General features: G+C 55.7%; 5 protein-coding genes across 5 annotated transcripts; 3 read left to right on the plus strand and 2 right to left on the minus strand.

Annotated features, from left to right (window-relative positions):
- On the plus strand, positions 1–1853 carry AYO21_04250 (hypothetical protein; the record flags this gene model as incomplete). The annotated part of the gene is made up of 4 exons (XM_022654223.1): positions 1–86; positions 181–421; positions 503–990; positions 1082–1853. 4 exons carry the CDS (start codon positions 1–3, stop codon positions 1851–1853), a joined length of 1587 nt encoding a protein of 528 aa, XP_022513500.1.
- Positions 1854–2405: 552 nt separating this feature from the next.
- On the minus strand, positions 2406–4710 carry AYO21_04251 (hypothetical protein; the record flags this gene model as incomplete). The annotated part of the gene is made up of 6 exons (XM_022654224.1): positions 2406–2882; positions 2986–3659; positions 3740–3886; positions 3992–4081; positions 4207–4445; positions 4547–4710. The coding sequence occupies 6 exons, from the start codon at positions 4708–4710 to the stop codon at positions 2406–2408; spliced, it is 1791 nt and encodes a 596-aa protein (XP_022513501.1).
- A 1138-nt stretch (positions 4711–5848) lies between these two features.
- Positions 5849–6673, minus strand: AYO21_04252 (hypothetical protein; the record flags this gene model as incomplete). The annotated part of the gene is made up of 2 exons (XM_022654225.1): positions 5849–6039; positions 6103–6673. The coding sequence occupies 2 exons, from the start codon at positions 6671–6673 to the stop codon at positions 5849–5851; spliced, it is 762 nt and encodes a 253-aa protein (XP_022513502.1).
- An 889-nt stretch (positions 6674–7562) lies between these two features.
- AYO21_04253 (hypothetical protein) lies at positions 7563–9768 on the plus strand (the record flags this gene model as incomplete). Its single annotated transcript, XM_022654226.1, has 9 exons — positions 7563–7752; positions 7823–7852; positions 7908–8175; positions 8245–8309; positions 8374–8452; positions 8510–8659; positions 8713–8976; positions 9031–9164; positions 9230–9768. The coding sequence occupies 9 exons, from the start codon at positions 7563–7565 to the stop codon at positions 9766–9768; spliced, it is 1719 nt and encodes a 572-aa protein (XP_022513503.1).
- Positions 9769–10832: 1064 nt separating this feature from the next.
- On the plus strand, positions 10833–13823 carry AYO21_04254 (hypothetical protein; the record flags this gene model as incomplete). The annotated part of the gene is made up of 2 exons (XM_022654227.1): positions 10833–12603; positions 13519–13823. 2 exons carry the CDS (start codon positions 10833–10835, stop codon positions 13821–13823), a joined length of 2076 nt encoding a protein of 691 aa, XP_022513504.1.
- Between the last annotated feature and the right edge of the window lie 546 nt (positions 13824–14369).

Here is a 14369-nt window from a genome sequence, read left to right on the forward strand (position 1 = left end):
ATGGCTTCACTAAACGAGTCGGAGGGCGGCACTACTGCTGCTGCCGCCGGAACGCGGAAGAGGTCAAGCGCTGCGACAGAAAGACGGTAAGTGACTTTTGTCTGTTGGATCTTTTGCCGCCGGTGGTGGTGTTGGTAGTGGTAGGTAAACTTATCAATGACACGTCGTCGCTGGTGGCAGAAAACTGCGGAACCGACTGTCTCAGCAAGCCTTTCGGGCGCGGCAGACACTGGAAATCAACGAGCTCAAGCAGCAGCTCGCCCTGTTCTCGGGTTCCGAGAGTGATCGCAACAGCAGACTCGTGGAAGAGAACCGCAAACTCAAACAGCTGCTATGGCAGTCGGAGAAGAAGCTGCGGAGTCTCCAGGCCACGTTGAAGGGCATCCTCGATACCATGGTCGAGAGTAGGGAGAACAACTTTGTAAGTTCTGGTTTGGGTGTGCATCAACAATCGACTGGTCATTCCACGTCTGATCGAGGCTGATGAAACATTTCTTCATAGGACGCACATACTGGCGGGAGTGGCCTCGACGACGACGATGAAGGACTGCATTCGTGGACGGCCGACCTCAACATGCCTGCTGGCCTTGTCGACGTCGAAGCACCGCCAGCCCCGCCACTCAACACGGCATTGAATCCCAGGGCTTGCCCGGCTCCAGAGTCTGGCGTCTCATCATGCACCGAAATGTCTGCCACTGAAATGTATGCAGCAGACCGGCACGCTCACACTACGGTGTCGTCAAACGACGGGTCCTTGCCGGAGGACATCGACTGGGACGCCGACGCGGGGGTTTTGGCATTGTCGACCACTACACCTCCTCCAGCTGCACCAACCGTGCGACGCACTCCCCCTCAACCCTCGATTCATGCCCCCATCTATCGCAACCTGCAGATCATGCCACGGTCCAACTACTCGGAACATATCCATGCGTATGAGATGTGCGCAGTCACTCGGTACCTAGGGCACAGACGAAACCCGGATATAATCAGGTACGTGTTTGAATCCCCCCCACCACCACCCTCACCACCCTCCCGGGCCTTTTGGCGTCAAGCGTTTCTGACAAAGAGCCACCGCAACCAGTCTCAATCGCATGGTATCGAGTCTCGTCTCGGCCTTTATCAAGGTCGCCTGGTGCCCCATGGAATCCTGGGTTCAATGGACCAACGGACAGGACACGCTCACCAAACTGGCCGCGTGGCGGGTATCGCCCGGGCCCGAAACATTTGCAGCGATTCCACCCGCGATACAGCCCACGCCGCTGCAGACCTCGGTGCCACATCCGCCCGTCATCGACTGGTGCGTCTTCCCCTTTCTGAGGGACAAGCTGATCCAGTACCACTGCGCCGACCCGGCGCTGGACGAGATCTGCGGCGACATTGGCATGGCATACGTCGTGCAGGCGGACCTATCCGAGTTCGTGCTCGGCGCGGAACCCCTCGCGGTGTACTTTAACATCCACGACATCATCTTCGGCATGGAGACGAACCCGGCGATTCTGAGCGACGCCGACGCCGATAACACCAACGTCAACAACACCAACACTAACAACTCCACCTCCACCGCCCTGATCGGGCCCAAGCCCGCCGTCAAACTGCCCGCCCCGGACCTTTACACGCTGCTCCACACCAAAGAGTACGCGCACGAGCTGTACCGCCGGCTCAAGATTGGCCAGGGCCTCGAGGAGTACCTGCTCGACCCGGTCCTATTTGCCAAGTACCCGCACCTGTACGAGCCGAGCGTCAAGATCGCCCAGGGTGTGCCCCTGCGGTCGCGCAACAGGAATTCCTGGCCCGTGCCGCGGCCCTTGGACGATGTGGCCATGAGTTGGTATCGTAGCTGTTTGGCCGCCTAGGGTTACAAAAGCACCAAGCACCAAGCACCAAGCAATTGGTGCTCCAACCAGGTGTGGTCAAGTTCAATAGCGCGTCAAGGGTGGTCAACTGTGACATGTAATAAGTGAGGCTACGGCGCAGGTTTATCGACTATCGATCGACATGTTTTCTAGCAGGATATGTGAATGAAGCTGACTATTGGCTCGTGTTATGTACAACTTATATGTAACATATCTTCCCGCTCTCACACACAGACACTCTTCACTGTCAGACTTTACTGCAATGTCAACCACGAAAGATGCCAATACAGGACGACATACCACGACGCAACACAAGGCACATTCAGGACGAGCATATATCCGTCGCCAATCACTCATGATGACCTACACCCACGAATGATGAATGTCTCACATCACAGGTTCAGGGTTGAAGTTCAGGTAGTAGGAAGAAAAGGGGCCTAACTACAACGTGACAAAAGAAGCGGCGACAAGTAACATCAGACATGTCTGTATCAAGAATCTACCAGTCTCCAGCTCCACTTTCTCCATCGACGACGTCACATCGTGTCACACTTATTGAACCACCGCGGCATCCTTCGCCTTCTCTGTCTGCTCCTCTGGCGCCCCCGGCAGAGGCACGGACAAAGGCAAATCCAACGACCACGGCGTATCGTCGTTGCGAATATACGGGGCCAAATCGACGTTCTGGCCCTGATCGTGCGCGACCTCGAGATCGGTGCGCCCGTTGCCCAAAAACGCCCAGATGTTGTCCGGGTCGTCGTACCGCAGGTCGTAGTGCTCGTAGCGCGGGACGCGCAGCGTCTTGAGGTGGTGCAGCAGGCTACCGGGCCAGATGTAGACGCGGCCGTCGGGCTTGTTGTCCTTGTACCACGAGCGGCACTCCTCGGCCCACACGCTGTACTTTTTGTGCCACGCGTCCAGGTGGCGGTTTATCTGGGTGGTGGGACCCTGGCGCGGTTCCATGGCCCGGATGCCTTCTTCCTGCATCTTGCGGCAGCATTGGATGGCGTATTCGAGTTGGACTTCGTGCTGTTTGGCACCCCGAACAGGACGGTTAGAAATACTGATCACTTGGCTTCCAAAAAGACGGACGAAGGGACTTAAGAACAAGAGGGAGAGGAGCAAATCTTACCGAAGGCAGAGCACATCCCTGGCCCCAATTCCCCGTCGGCCCATTCACGACAAAGTAATTGGGAAACTTTGGCGCGGCGATGCTGAGGTAGATGTTGGGCGTCTCCTTCCACTCGTCCTGCATGACGGCGCCGTCGACGCCCGTGATGCGAAAGTGCGGCGTGTAGGCAATGTCAAAGCCCGTGGCGCACGCGATCAGGTCGAATTCGAGTTGCTCGCCGCTGGCGGTGACGAGGCCCGTCTCGGTGAAGCGCACAATCTCGTCGTGCACGACGCGCACGTGGTCCTGGACCAGCGTCTCGAGGTAGCCCTCGCCCGGGGTCAAGCGACGACAGCCCGGCGACCACTGCGGGATGAAGCGCTGCTTGAGCTCGTCGTGGCCCTCGCCGATCTTGGCCAGCATGCTCGCCCGCATCGACTCGCGCGCCTGCACGTTCAGCTTGGTCCCGCGCAGGAACATGGGGAACATCTCGGTCAGCGCCGACTCGAGCCGCTTGCGGTACTGCAGGTGGAACTCGGCGTCGGTGCGGAACCGCTGCTTCTCGGCCTCGATGTAGTAGTGCTTCCCAACCGCAGCGGCCGGTTGCGAGTTCTCGTCGATCTTCTGGGCGTCCGACGCGACCTGCGGGGCGATGTAGGTCATGTTGCGGGCGAAGACGGTCAAGGATTCAGCTCCTACGACGCAGATGGGTCTCAGCGAAAAAAAAAGGCTCCCTTGGATGATATCGATGGCAGGGAGGAATCAGAATAATTACCTTTGGCGAGATGCGGCACCATCTGAATCGAGCTCGATCCCGTTCCCAGCACGGCCACCTTCTTGCCCTGCCAGTCGATTGACGTGTCCCAGTTGGCGCTGTGGGCGAGGATGCCCTTGTACGACGAAATGCCCTCGATGGCCGGCCCTGTCAAGAAAAGGGTTGTTTAGCTCATGGTGATTCTGCAAGAACACATCACACGTCCGCCCCGCGATCGGGTTCGAGTGGATGCGTGGCCAGGGCAATACTCACATTTCCACTTGTTGACGACGCCGGAGCCGTTAATCAGCACGTGGCAGCGGTCCGTGAAGGTGCCATCTGCGTTTTTGAGCTCAACCTCCCCTGTTTTTTTCCAGAGAAGCGGCAGATAGTGTCAGCACACGAAGCGACTTTTTAAGAGTGTTCACATTCATTTCGGATACGGGGAAGGGAAAGAAAGGAGAAGAACAAGGGTGACAAAAACTCACACTCGCCGCTGTCCTCGAACCAGGTCGCGCTCACGACCTCGGTGTTCAGCCGCACGTACCGGTCCAGCTTGTACTCGTCGTAAAACTTTTCAAAGTATGTCTGGATCTCGTCGGAGCGCGAGTAGAAGCCCGACCACTCTGGGTTGGGGCGGAAGGTGTAGGTGTAGGTGTGGGCGGGGATGTCGCACGCACACCCGGGGTATCTGTTCTCCCACCATGTGCCGCCGATACTTGGATTTCTTTTTGGGGGGGAGAGGTCAGTTCCATTTGGACAGAGTAATTCAATACGTCCCCTCAACCCTGTCTAAGAATCTAAGACTGGACTTAGGTGGGAACTTACTTCTCATAGCATATCAGTTCATAGTTGCGGAGTTGCCTCTCAGCCTTGTATGCCAGCAACAGGCCCGAAGCGCCAGCCCCGACGTGGATGATCTTGAGCTTGCGGGGTTGAGAGTGGTATTGGTCGAGGACCTCGTAGTCGTCGTCGGTAATGGTTGCAATCATCTTGCCGTGCGGGGAGGGGAAGAGAGAGAGAGAGAGAGGGAAAGAGAAAGTCTTATACAGGTATACTCGAGACCTGATTCCACCAGCAAGCAAAAGGAAATTATATACAAAAGCGAGAAAGATGTCTGTCTCGGATTTCTACCCCACCATTAAAAATAAAAGAGAGATATCAGGAGATGGTATGTGTGTGTATATGTCTAAGTGTGTATGACTGTCGACAAAAAACTCCCTTGTCCCTCGGGTTTATGTTCTGGTACGTGATGTATGTATGGGCACGGGTTGGTCCATTCGGGCCACCACGAAAGATACCTCGGTCTTTGTTCATTATCGTCTCCAGCTTTGCTATGCTTTTGCACTAATATACACGACACGCTTACGCACAACTTTGTATAAACACCCTCACCGGTGGGCAGAGGAAGAGACTGTGTTTGTCATTGGACAACTCGAGACCGGATGACCTGGCGGGGGGAGGGTAGATCGTCAGAGAATGGAATGAGGTCCTCAATCGTTCTTCTGGAAACGCCCACAATAGGCCCGGTCTCACGACTCCCAAGATCTCGGCCTTCTACAAGAGATATAACTTTGAACACAAAAATGGGTGTCTATCTCCATCCATCAAGTGAGGGGTGAAAGTGGCCCATGACTGGCCCCCCGCCCTGGGCAAGTCATACACCCTGACTCGTGCTCCACTGTCAGAAAAGGATTACTATCCCTGCTCCTGGCTGGCTCGCCTAGAAAATCTGCCGAGCCTGGAGGTAGTGGGACTTCTGGGATCCCGGAGTTCATGGGGAATAACAAAGGTAGGGTGTTCCCGAGTCAGTGCGGACTCCCCATACTACATGCATAGCCTTGCAGGGCCGAACTTACAGGTTTGGGTGGGTTGGGGTTCACATCAATACCTTTACAGACAAGTTCGGAACTATACGGAGACGTACTTCGTGCTTTCAGCTCTGGTGTTGTTGCCGTACGCTGACTATTCACTCACTTACGCAGGGTTATGCTACATACAGGACAAAATGCATGGGTTTTAGTTTGATTGTGTCAATTGTGTTTTACTCAGTTAAATGGACTTTTGGAAGCAGCTTTCTGGACCTGGTCCATTCCCGAAAACCCCGTCAGTCTCTCTGTCTCGTCGCCTCTATGCGTGTCCTCCAGTCACCGCCAGTACTTCCCCGGCGACATAGCTTGACTCATCTGAGAGGAGGAATGCCACTGATGAAGCAATCTCGGACGGTTTGGCGACTCTCCCAAGAGGATTGCTGGGTAGCGTCTCGAGGAAGCCTTTCTCCTCCTCTGCCCGCTTCACAAAGGCAGCGGTCGCCGTAGCACCTAAAAAATGGGATCCTCGTTAGATAGAATTTTTCCCCCAAGAATCAAAGGGGTCAAACGTACCTGGGGCGACAGAGTTCGTTCGAATGCCAAACTTTCCAAAGTCTTCCTGCCACGCGCGCGATAGCCCGATGACCGCGTGTTTCGTAGCACAGTAGACGGCGAGCCCGCTGACACCTCTCAGTCCCGCTCCGCTGGCAATGTTGACGATGTTGCCTCGCGAGCCAAATTCACCTTGCGGCTCTTGCTCTTGCATGGCCCGGAGAGCAGCGGTGCCGTAATTCCACACGCCGCCGATATTGACGTGGATCATCCGGTCGTATGCCTCGTCAGAGGCGATGGGGCCTTCAGCCAGCCCGATGCCGGCGTTATTGACAAGACCGTCTATCCTGCCCGCTGTTGAGACGACCTTGGCCATGTACGTCCGACATGTTTCTCTGTCACCAACGTCGATGCCGCCTTGGAAGTGCACTTGTCCCTTCTCAATCCATGGCTTCAGCTCATCCGGGGGAGATGGGGATAGATCCACCGTCCAGACCACGGCGCCTCGCTGTGCAAGAGTCAGCGTGATGGCGAGGCCAATCCCTGAGGCTGACCCTGTGACGACGATGTTTTTCCCTGTGAAGCTGGCCATTTCTCGGCGATAGTCGCTTATTAAGTTGCCTGTTCTGTCCGTCCGTCCGCGCTAACTGCGTTCTAACCCCGGAAACCTAGGGGACAGACTGAGCGACCGAACACAGCCGGTCAATCATATATTTGTAACCCCATGCTGGAATGCATGAGCAGGATCGGAATGACACTGACTCGAGTCACATACGAAAGAGGAAGGGCGCTTTGGACCAATACCTCGGAACGTCAGATCTGGGACATTTGCGGAGCCACATGGTTTGTGGGGAAGGGGGACCAGTGAGCCTTTTCACTGTCAGCGGTGGAGAAGGAGCTTGGGGGGTTTGTCAGCCATTTCACTGTCGATCGCCTCGCGCTGAATATGGTGCCTCGTGTCAGTCACTTCTGACTCGATCCACTCTGTTAGATTTTATTGGTTGTAGCAACATCGGAGCGGAACAATGATATTGCGTGTCATGTATGATTGGTCAGTGGTAGACTTCAGAGAAATTGCCCCCCCCGGAGGTCAAATCTTTTGAGCTTACGCAACCCAAACTGGTCCAGGACCTTTACTCTGAGAACCACAATTTTCAATTGTTGATTTATGCACAATCGGTGTTTTCTGGGGTGGATCCCAGGCTTTGTTCTGTCCCCATCATGCTCCAGCCTCTCGGTCCAGAGCTCAGGCCTCCTAAAAACCATTATGGCCGGGGCTTGACCCCATGGGGGAAGCCAGGGACAACGTGCGTCGACAAGGTGAGGGCTTGGACCGAAAATGTACTTATACACGTGGACCATCCCAGGATATGGGCATATCTCAACCTCTGAACACCCCCATTCCCCCCTGTCTCTCTCTCTCAGGCTAGCACTATCAACACCAAGAAATTTGCTGAACGGTGATCCATTCTCTCACAACAATGGGCAGCCAGCAAGACGTCGAGTCAAGGATCGAGGAGAAAGACGACCCATCTGTCACACGATGCGAACTCGTCGTCGATGTGAAAGATGAAAGGGACCGGGTCGCCAAAGGCGACGACTCTGACGGACACGTCAACTGGACGTGGAAGCAGATCGTTGCCACCGTCTCGCTGTGTGGCGTATACGTGGGTAAGTTGGCACGTTTCGACAGACACACCCAAAGATTCGGAACAGCTCGCTGACAGAGATGACTTTATAGGGTCACAAATTCCTCTCTACTTCGTCGGAGGTACAACTCTTGGACATTCTCTCCCCCTTTGTTCAGAGGCACTAACGAGCGGCAGGCTCTCTCAGCTACATCGCGGCCGACTTGGGCTCAGCCTCGACTGGCTGGCTCACCGTCGCCAACTCCCTGGCTCTCGCCGCCGTCTGTCCATTCTGTGGCTACCTCCAAGACATGTTCGGCAAACGGAATATCTCCATCCTGGGCTGCGTCATGATCCTGGTTGGCCTCATCGTCACCGCAACAGCAAAGACATTTGGTCAAGGAGTTGCCGGCATGGCCGTTGCGGGCGGCGGTGCTGCCATTGGAGAGCTTACGGCGCTTGCTGGGTGAGTGCGGTTTCGAAAAAATTAAAAGACTGGGAAGCAGGTCATTCTCTAACATTTAACCTCTTCTAGCACTGCGGAGCTGGTCCCCGTCAAGAAGCGTGGCATCTATCTTGCATGCGTCACTTTTTTCATCTGTGAGTGGGGATTTTCTGCTCGAGACAAAAATCCTTTGGGACACCGACTGACTATACATCCAAGGCCCTTTCTTCCCATACGTCTTGTACGCCCAGTTGCTCTCGGCCAACTCGACCTGGCGATGGGGTCTGTGGATCACCTTGTAAGAACAACGGGGAACTTTGTCTGAAGACCCTTGTGTGTGCTGACCGGCTCAAAGCATCTATAATGCCGTCTTCTTCGTCGGAGTCCTCCTTTTCTACTTCCCAGATTCGCACATTCTTCGCAAGGGCACTCTGACCCGGATGGAAATCGCGAAGAGAGTCGACTATGTCGGTGCCTTCCTCTCCATAACCGGGGTGATCCTATTGTAAGCTGTTCGCAGGTGATGGGCTCGGTGAGACCTAGCTAACTGTGTGAAAGTCTCGTTGCGCTGCAGTCAGGCGGCTCAAGTCACCCGTGGAAGAGTGCATACGTCCTGTGCATGCTGTTCATTGGCGCGGCGCTCATCTTCGGCTTCGTCATGTGGGAGTGGAAAGGTGCCACATATCCCATGGTCCCGAGGGATCTCTTTGCCGGCCAGCGCGTCGTGGCCATCGCGCTCGCAGTGGCCTTTGTGTCGGGCATGAATTTCTACTCGATGATCAACTTTGCTCCTCTGACATACGGCACTGTCTATGACCCCGAGTATGTGGGACCCTCTGCAGTTTACCTCTCGAGACTGTACTGACTCTTCGCAAGTCCGATTCAGGTTGGCGTCAAGGGTCTCGGCTACTCGATTGCCATCACCGTCGGTGCGTCAGTGATGAACGCCCTGCTCACCATCCTGAAAGGGAACAATCGTGAGCTCCTTCTGACCTCCTGCGTCCTCATGAGTAAGTGGAACCGTGTGATAATTGCACGTCCGCGACACGCGACACTAACCCACTTTCTCTCTCAGCTGCTTTCACTGGCAGCATGGCTGCGGTGACTCCAAACAACGCCGGACTTGCCGTGGGTCTGGCCACAGTTGCAGGGTTCGGAATCGGCGGCGTCATTGTCCCCTCTGCGACGATTGCCATGACCGCGTGCCCCGACTCGCTGATCGCCACGGCGACGGCGCTGACCCTCACCATCCGCTTCGTCGGCGGCTCCATCGGCTATTCCATCTACTACAACGTCTTCAGCGAGAAGCTGGCCAAGAAGCTCCCCGAGCGGGTCCTGGCCTTTGCCCTCGACGCCGGTCTCCCCGAGTCCTCGGCCGCGACGTTCGTCCAGACGTTTCTCACCGTCCCTGCAAACGCCACCGCCGTCGCGGGCGTCACGCCGGCGATTGTCCAGGCCGCGACCATCGGCAGCCGCTGGGCGTACTCGGACGCCTTGTCCTACGTGTGGTATGTCAGCATCCCGTTCGGAGTGCTGTCCATCATCGGGTGTCTCTTGATCGGCGACATCTCCAAGTTCATGACGAACCGGATCGCGGTGCAGATCAGGCACTAGAGTGGCCCAGTGCCCAGCCAGCCAGCCAGCCTATCCAAGGAGCTCGAGAGACGAGGTCTTCCGGTGTGTCTGGACCGACCCATGGAATGGGACGACTTTCACCCGATCAAGATCCAGATCTCTCTCAGCGCAACACGGACGAGCTCGGATCTACTCTACTCTACTCTACTCCAGAGGGTGGAAAGGAGAGGGGAGGCTGTTGACTCAATGGAGGAACATGGTAGATTCTACTAGGTCCTGGAGACATACTAGACTATATACTGTCGAATATTTATCCGAGGGATAATACTGGCACCGTTCGGTAGCCTACCTAGGTATTGTTGAGGGTCGCTGGGGCCGTAACGTGACCGTCATCACATTGCCTTGGGTGCTTGGTAACCCTGGTGCCCTATCAGCCTGCCTATCAGTCACATTTGGCGATCACGTGTCAGTGGTCGATTGTGTGAGTTTCAAATGTGCTAAGGGCCGTGTGGCTATTGTTGTCGCGTGTGGCTTTAGTAGCCGCCGAGGCCGCCTAGCGAATAAGAGGCCGAAGCCGGAGCCGATTCAAGACGACGGAATGTGGAGCTTATTACAACATGCGCCACCTGGAGGGGACTGCTCGTCAATCCAGCCACGAAGTTCGCGGATTTGGCATCGCAATAAAGCTCAAGGGACATGAAATAAGAGGAGAGGTATAAACGCTGTGAAATCAATGTGGTATCACTTCTTCTCGCTTTTGATACCTAGGTCATGATGATGATGATGACATAGATGTTGAGGTTGGGGGTGGGAGTTGTTCAAAGCTGCCCAAACCTGGGCATCCAAGAGACATCTGTCTTTCTTCTTTGGTTCTGTTGTGTGTACGTGACACAAAGTCCCTTTTCATCGCGTGTAATGAACTAACAAGGTCCAAGGACTCGGGGTTATTTCTCATTTCTCCGGAGGGGCGAGGGGGCAGCGGCGAGGAAGAGCTGGTGAAATGCAGAGCTGATTAATAAACAACGCTCGGGCTCATCAACACCTAAATTAGACATTCAATCTCGAACTGGGGAGGACCGGCCAACGCGATTGACCAAATGAAGATGGAGAAATTCCCAGAATCAGGCATCTTGGTCGAGGCCGAGGACTTTGACGACTACGGAGGCTGGGTCCTCGACGCACAGTTCGATCTGGAGATGGGCTCGCCTTACCTGTTGGCGCATGGGAATGGTCGACCGGTCGCGGACGCGACGACGACGATTTATGTCCCGCACGCTGGCGAGTACAACGTCTGGGTGCGTGCCAAAGACTGGGTCCCCGGCCATCATCCAGGCAGGTTCACGCTCGCGGTCAACGGGAGCACCTTGGACACGGTCTTTGGGGCGAACGATCTGGACTGGTCCTGGCAGTTTGCGGGAAAGGTGAAACTTGCAGCGGGCGCGACGGGACTGGCGCTCCACGACTTGACAGGATTCTGTGGACGTTGTGATGCCGTCTTCTTCAGTCGCGACGACATCCCGCCGCCAGAGGCTGTTGACGAACTGACACGTGCTTGGAGACGTAGGTTTCGTGGACTGCCACAGGATCCGGTCGACGGGGGCACCTTCGATGTCGTCGTTGTCGGGGGTGGTGTGCCTGGAGTGGCTGCCGCTCTGACAGTTGCCCGCTTAGGAGACCGTGTCGCGCTGGTCCACGATCGGCCCTATCTTGGGGGCAACGCCAGCGTGGAAATCGGACTTCGACCACGTGGAGTGACGGGCCCGCTGATTGACGAGATCTCAGAGCGAAAACCCGACGGCGACATCTGCGCCAGAGATCTGCTCGAGGCGGAAACGAATGCCACAGTCTTCCTGGAACACGCGGTCTACAACGTGGTGAAACGTGAATCGACCATCGTCTCCGTGGACGCCCGCCACGCCCGCAGTGGCCGCGAGGTGCGCTTGACGGCGCCGATCTTCATTGATTGCTCCGGCAAAGCCATCGTTGGACTGCTCTCCGGCGCAGAGACGCTCTTCGGGCAGGAGTCGCGGGCCGAGTATGGCGAGAAGCTCGCCCCGGTGGATGGCAACGCCATGCACCACGGCAACACGGTGTTTTTCCGCACACGCATGGCAGACGCACCTTCAACCTTCCCGCACGTCCCCTGGGCTACAGAGGTGGCCAAGGACTTCTCCAATCTCGGCGGCCAGCTGACGAGGCCTGGCGTTGAAAACGGTCCAGGCCCTGCCATCGCGCCTCCCAACTCTGCATCCCAGCCAAAAGTCCCCCGGCGAATGACGAGGCCGTTGACGCACTTTTGGGAGTACGGCCAGTGGCTCGACTCCTACACCCAGGGCGAGCATATCCGCGACTTCCTCCTGCGTGCCATTTACGGCACCTTTTCCAACGTCAAGACAAAGGACCCCAAGACCTACGCCAACCTCGAGTTCGACTGGGTCGCCTACGTTCCCGCGCAGGGCGAGTTCCGGAGGTACAAGGGAGACCACGTCCTCACGGAGAACGACATTCGCGGCCACCGGCGATTCCATGATGCCGTGGTGCAGAACGAGGGGGCATTCTGTCTGCACTACCCCGGCGACGAAAAGTACGACTTCCGGCTCCGCTGGTGGGAATGGGACGAGAGGGACGGGAAGCCCTACGACATTCCATTCCGGTGCCTCTATTCGGCCAACGTCTCGAATCTGATGATGGCAGGCAAACACATGAGCGCCACGCATGTTGCGTCGTCAAACACAAAGTTCATGGGCAACGGGGGGCAGCACGCCATTGCAACGGCCGCGGCTGCGCACCTGTGCAAGAAATACCACACGACTCCTCGGGGCGTCTACAACAATCGCGTCTCAGAACTCCAGAAGCTGGCCGCGTCGATAACTGGTACTGATTGTTCTCGGGCCCAGAGCCACCTGTGACGACTATCAATGCCTTTCTACACCTGCTTGAATGCGGACAGCGAGACACTTGAACATGCCCAAAGGGTTAGCTCCGTAACATATGCAGTTTGAATCGGGCAATAAGCGAACTCCAGCCCTCGGACGATCTGAGCAGCCCTGAGATACCTAAAATAGTCTCTGTCACCAGCATTGACGACATCAGCCTTCTTGTTCTTTTTCGCCGTCATGGTGTATTCTAGGGTGTGCAATGCCTAGATTCTCCTTGGAAACTTGCACATCTTTTCTGCCGCAGAAGCAATGGCCGACTGGAGAGAGATGAATATCCTGCGATAGTACCTTTTTTGCACAAGTACAGGCGATGCGGCGTAGTCCCCTTTTCACAACAAGTGAGGGTTGGACAGGTACTAGGCTCGTCGGTGCTCGTACAAGGCTGGCATCGCGCTCCTTCATAGGATTTGGCTTGGCAAGTTTGCGGCGGCGTGATAGACGAGGCTGACCAATCAGCAAGCGACCCTTGTCTTCAATGTTTCAATGGCCACGCTGCCCTGCCCGCAATGCTTTTGCTCACCTACTGTATGTGCTGTCTCCGACAGAATTTCTTCGCTCCAACGTACAGTGAGACGTAATTGAACGACAAGGCGGGGATCATATTCACGCCCTTGAAAAGGATCCAGGACACACCTTTCGCAGTCATTCCGTGTGAGCTCGGTGCATTTCTACAAAGTCTGACCCCAGAACACCTCTCACGATCGCGTCGCCAACTGCGACTCATACGCCTGTTGTCCCCACGCCCTCTGAACGCAAGATAACACCAGAATAAAACCCGAGCGATACTCCTACGATAATACTTCCAATCTTGACCTTTACCCACTACACCTTCACCGGACCCATTGTCCAGCTGAGCTGTGCGACAAACCACACCTCGAGAAACGAAAGAGATCACATAACCCAAGCCAAGAGAACCAGAAAACCCTGATTGGAGACCTGGGAAAAGGAGAAGAGAAAACAAAAATGATCACAGACGCCCAGCTGTACAGCCTGGCCATTTTCCTCGGCAGCGCGGCCATGCTGATGATTGTGCTCTACCACTTCCTCGAGGTCAACGCGGAGGGTGACGACAAGTTGAATGGGGAGCTGAGGGACGAGAAGGCCGGCGTCGGTGCCGTCAAACCCCCGGCTGCTGTGGGCGAGGAGGCTCGGTGAGACGGGTGAGAGTGTCACGATTATAACCAAAAAAAAGGGGGCGGGGAGATATGCTCGGAGGGATGGAACTAAGCACGGTGTATGGGTTTTCGTCCTCAAAAAGGCTGGCTTTGGGTTGGAACGGAATGAGAGGAATGAAAGGATTCGGAGGGCGGCGTTCGAGGATGGATGTGTGGTCACTGTGAACTGGTAACAGAGAGGCTATACACAAGAGACCCATGTAAAGGAGGTGCGGAAAAGAGATGGAGAACGAAAGGCTTACAAGGCCCTTCCACCATGAGCACTGCCGACTGGCACCAATCTCACCCGATACCTCCTCGCCAGCCATCTCCCCCAGCTGAAGCCATATCAAATATCGATCCACCACAAAAGCACGAGTGTACGAGCAGAGCAGAGCCGAAGGCGAAGCGCAAGCAAAACACCCTGAGAGGAAACACAGAATCACAGCCAAAGGCCTCAACGGATCTTGCGTAGATCCCCAAGCAAAGCACGGTGTCCACGAGCTTTGGTCTGGATCAGATCAAATTACCCGAATCATGTAAACCA

This window comes from Fonsecaea monophora (assembly GCF_001642475.1).
Source record: "Fonsecaea monophora strain CBS 269.37 chromosome Unknown Scaff23, whole genome shotgun sequence".
NCBI classification, from domain to species: domain Eukaryota; kingdom Fungi; phylum Ascomycota; class Eurotiomycetes; order Chaetothyriales; family Herpotrichiellaceae; genus Fonsecaea; species Fonsecaea monophora.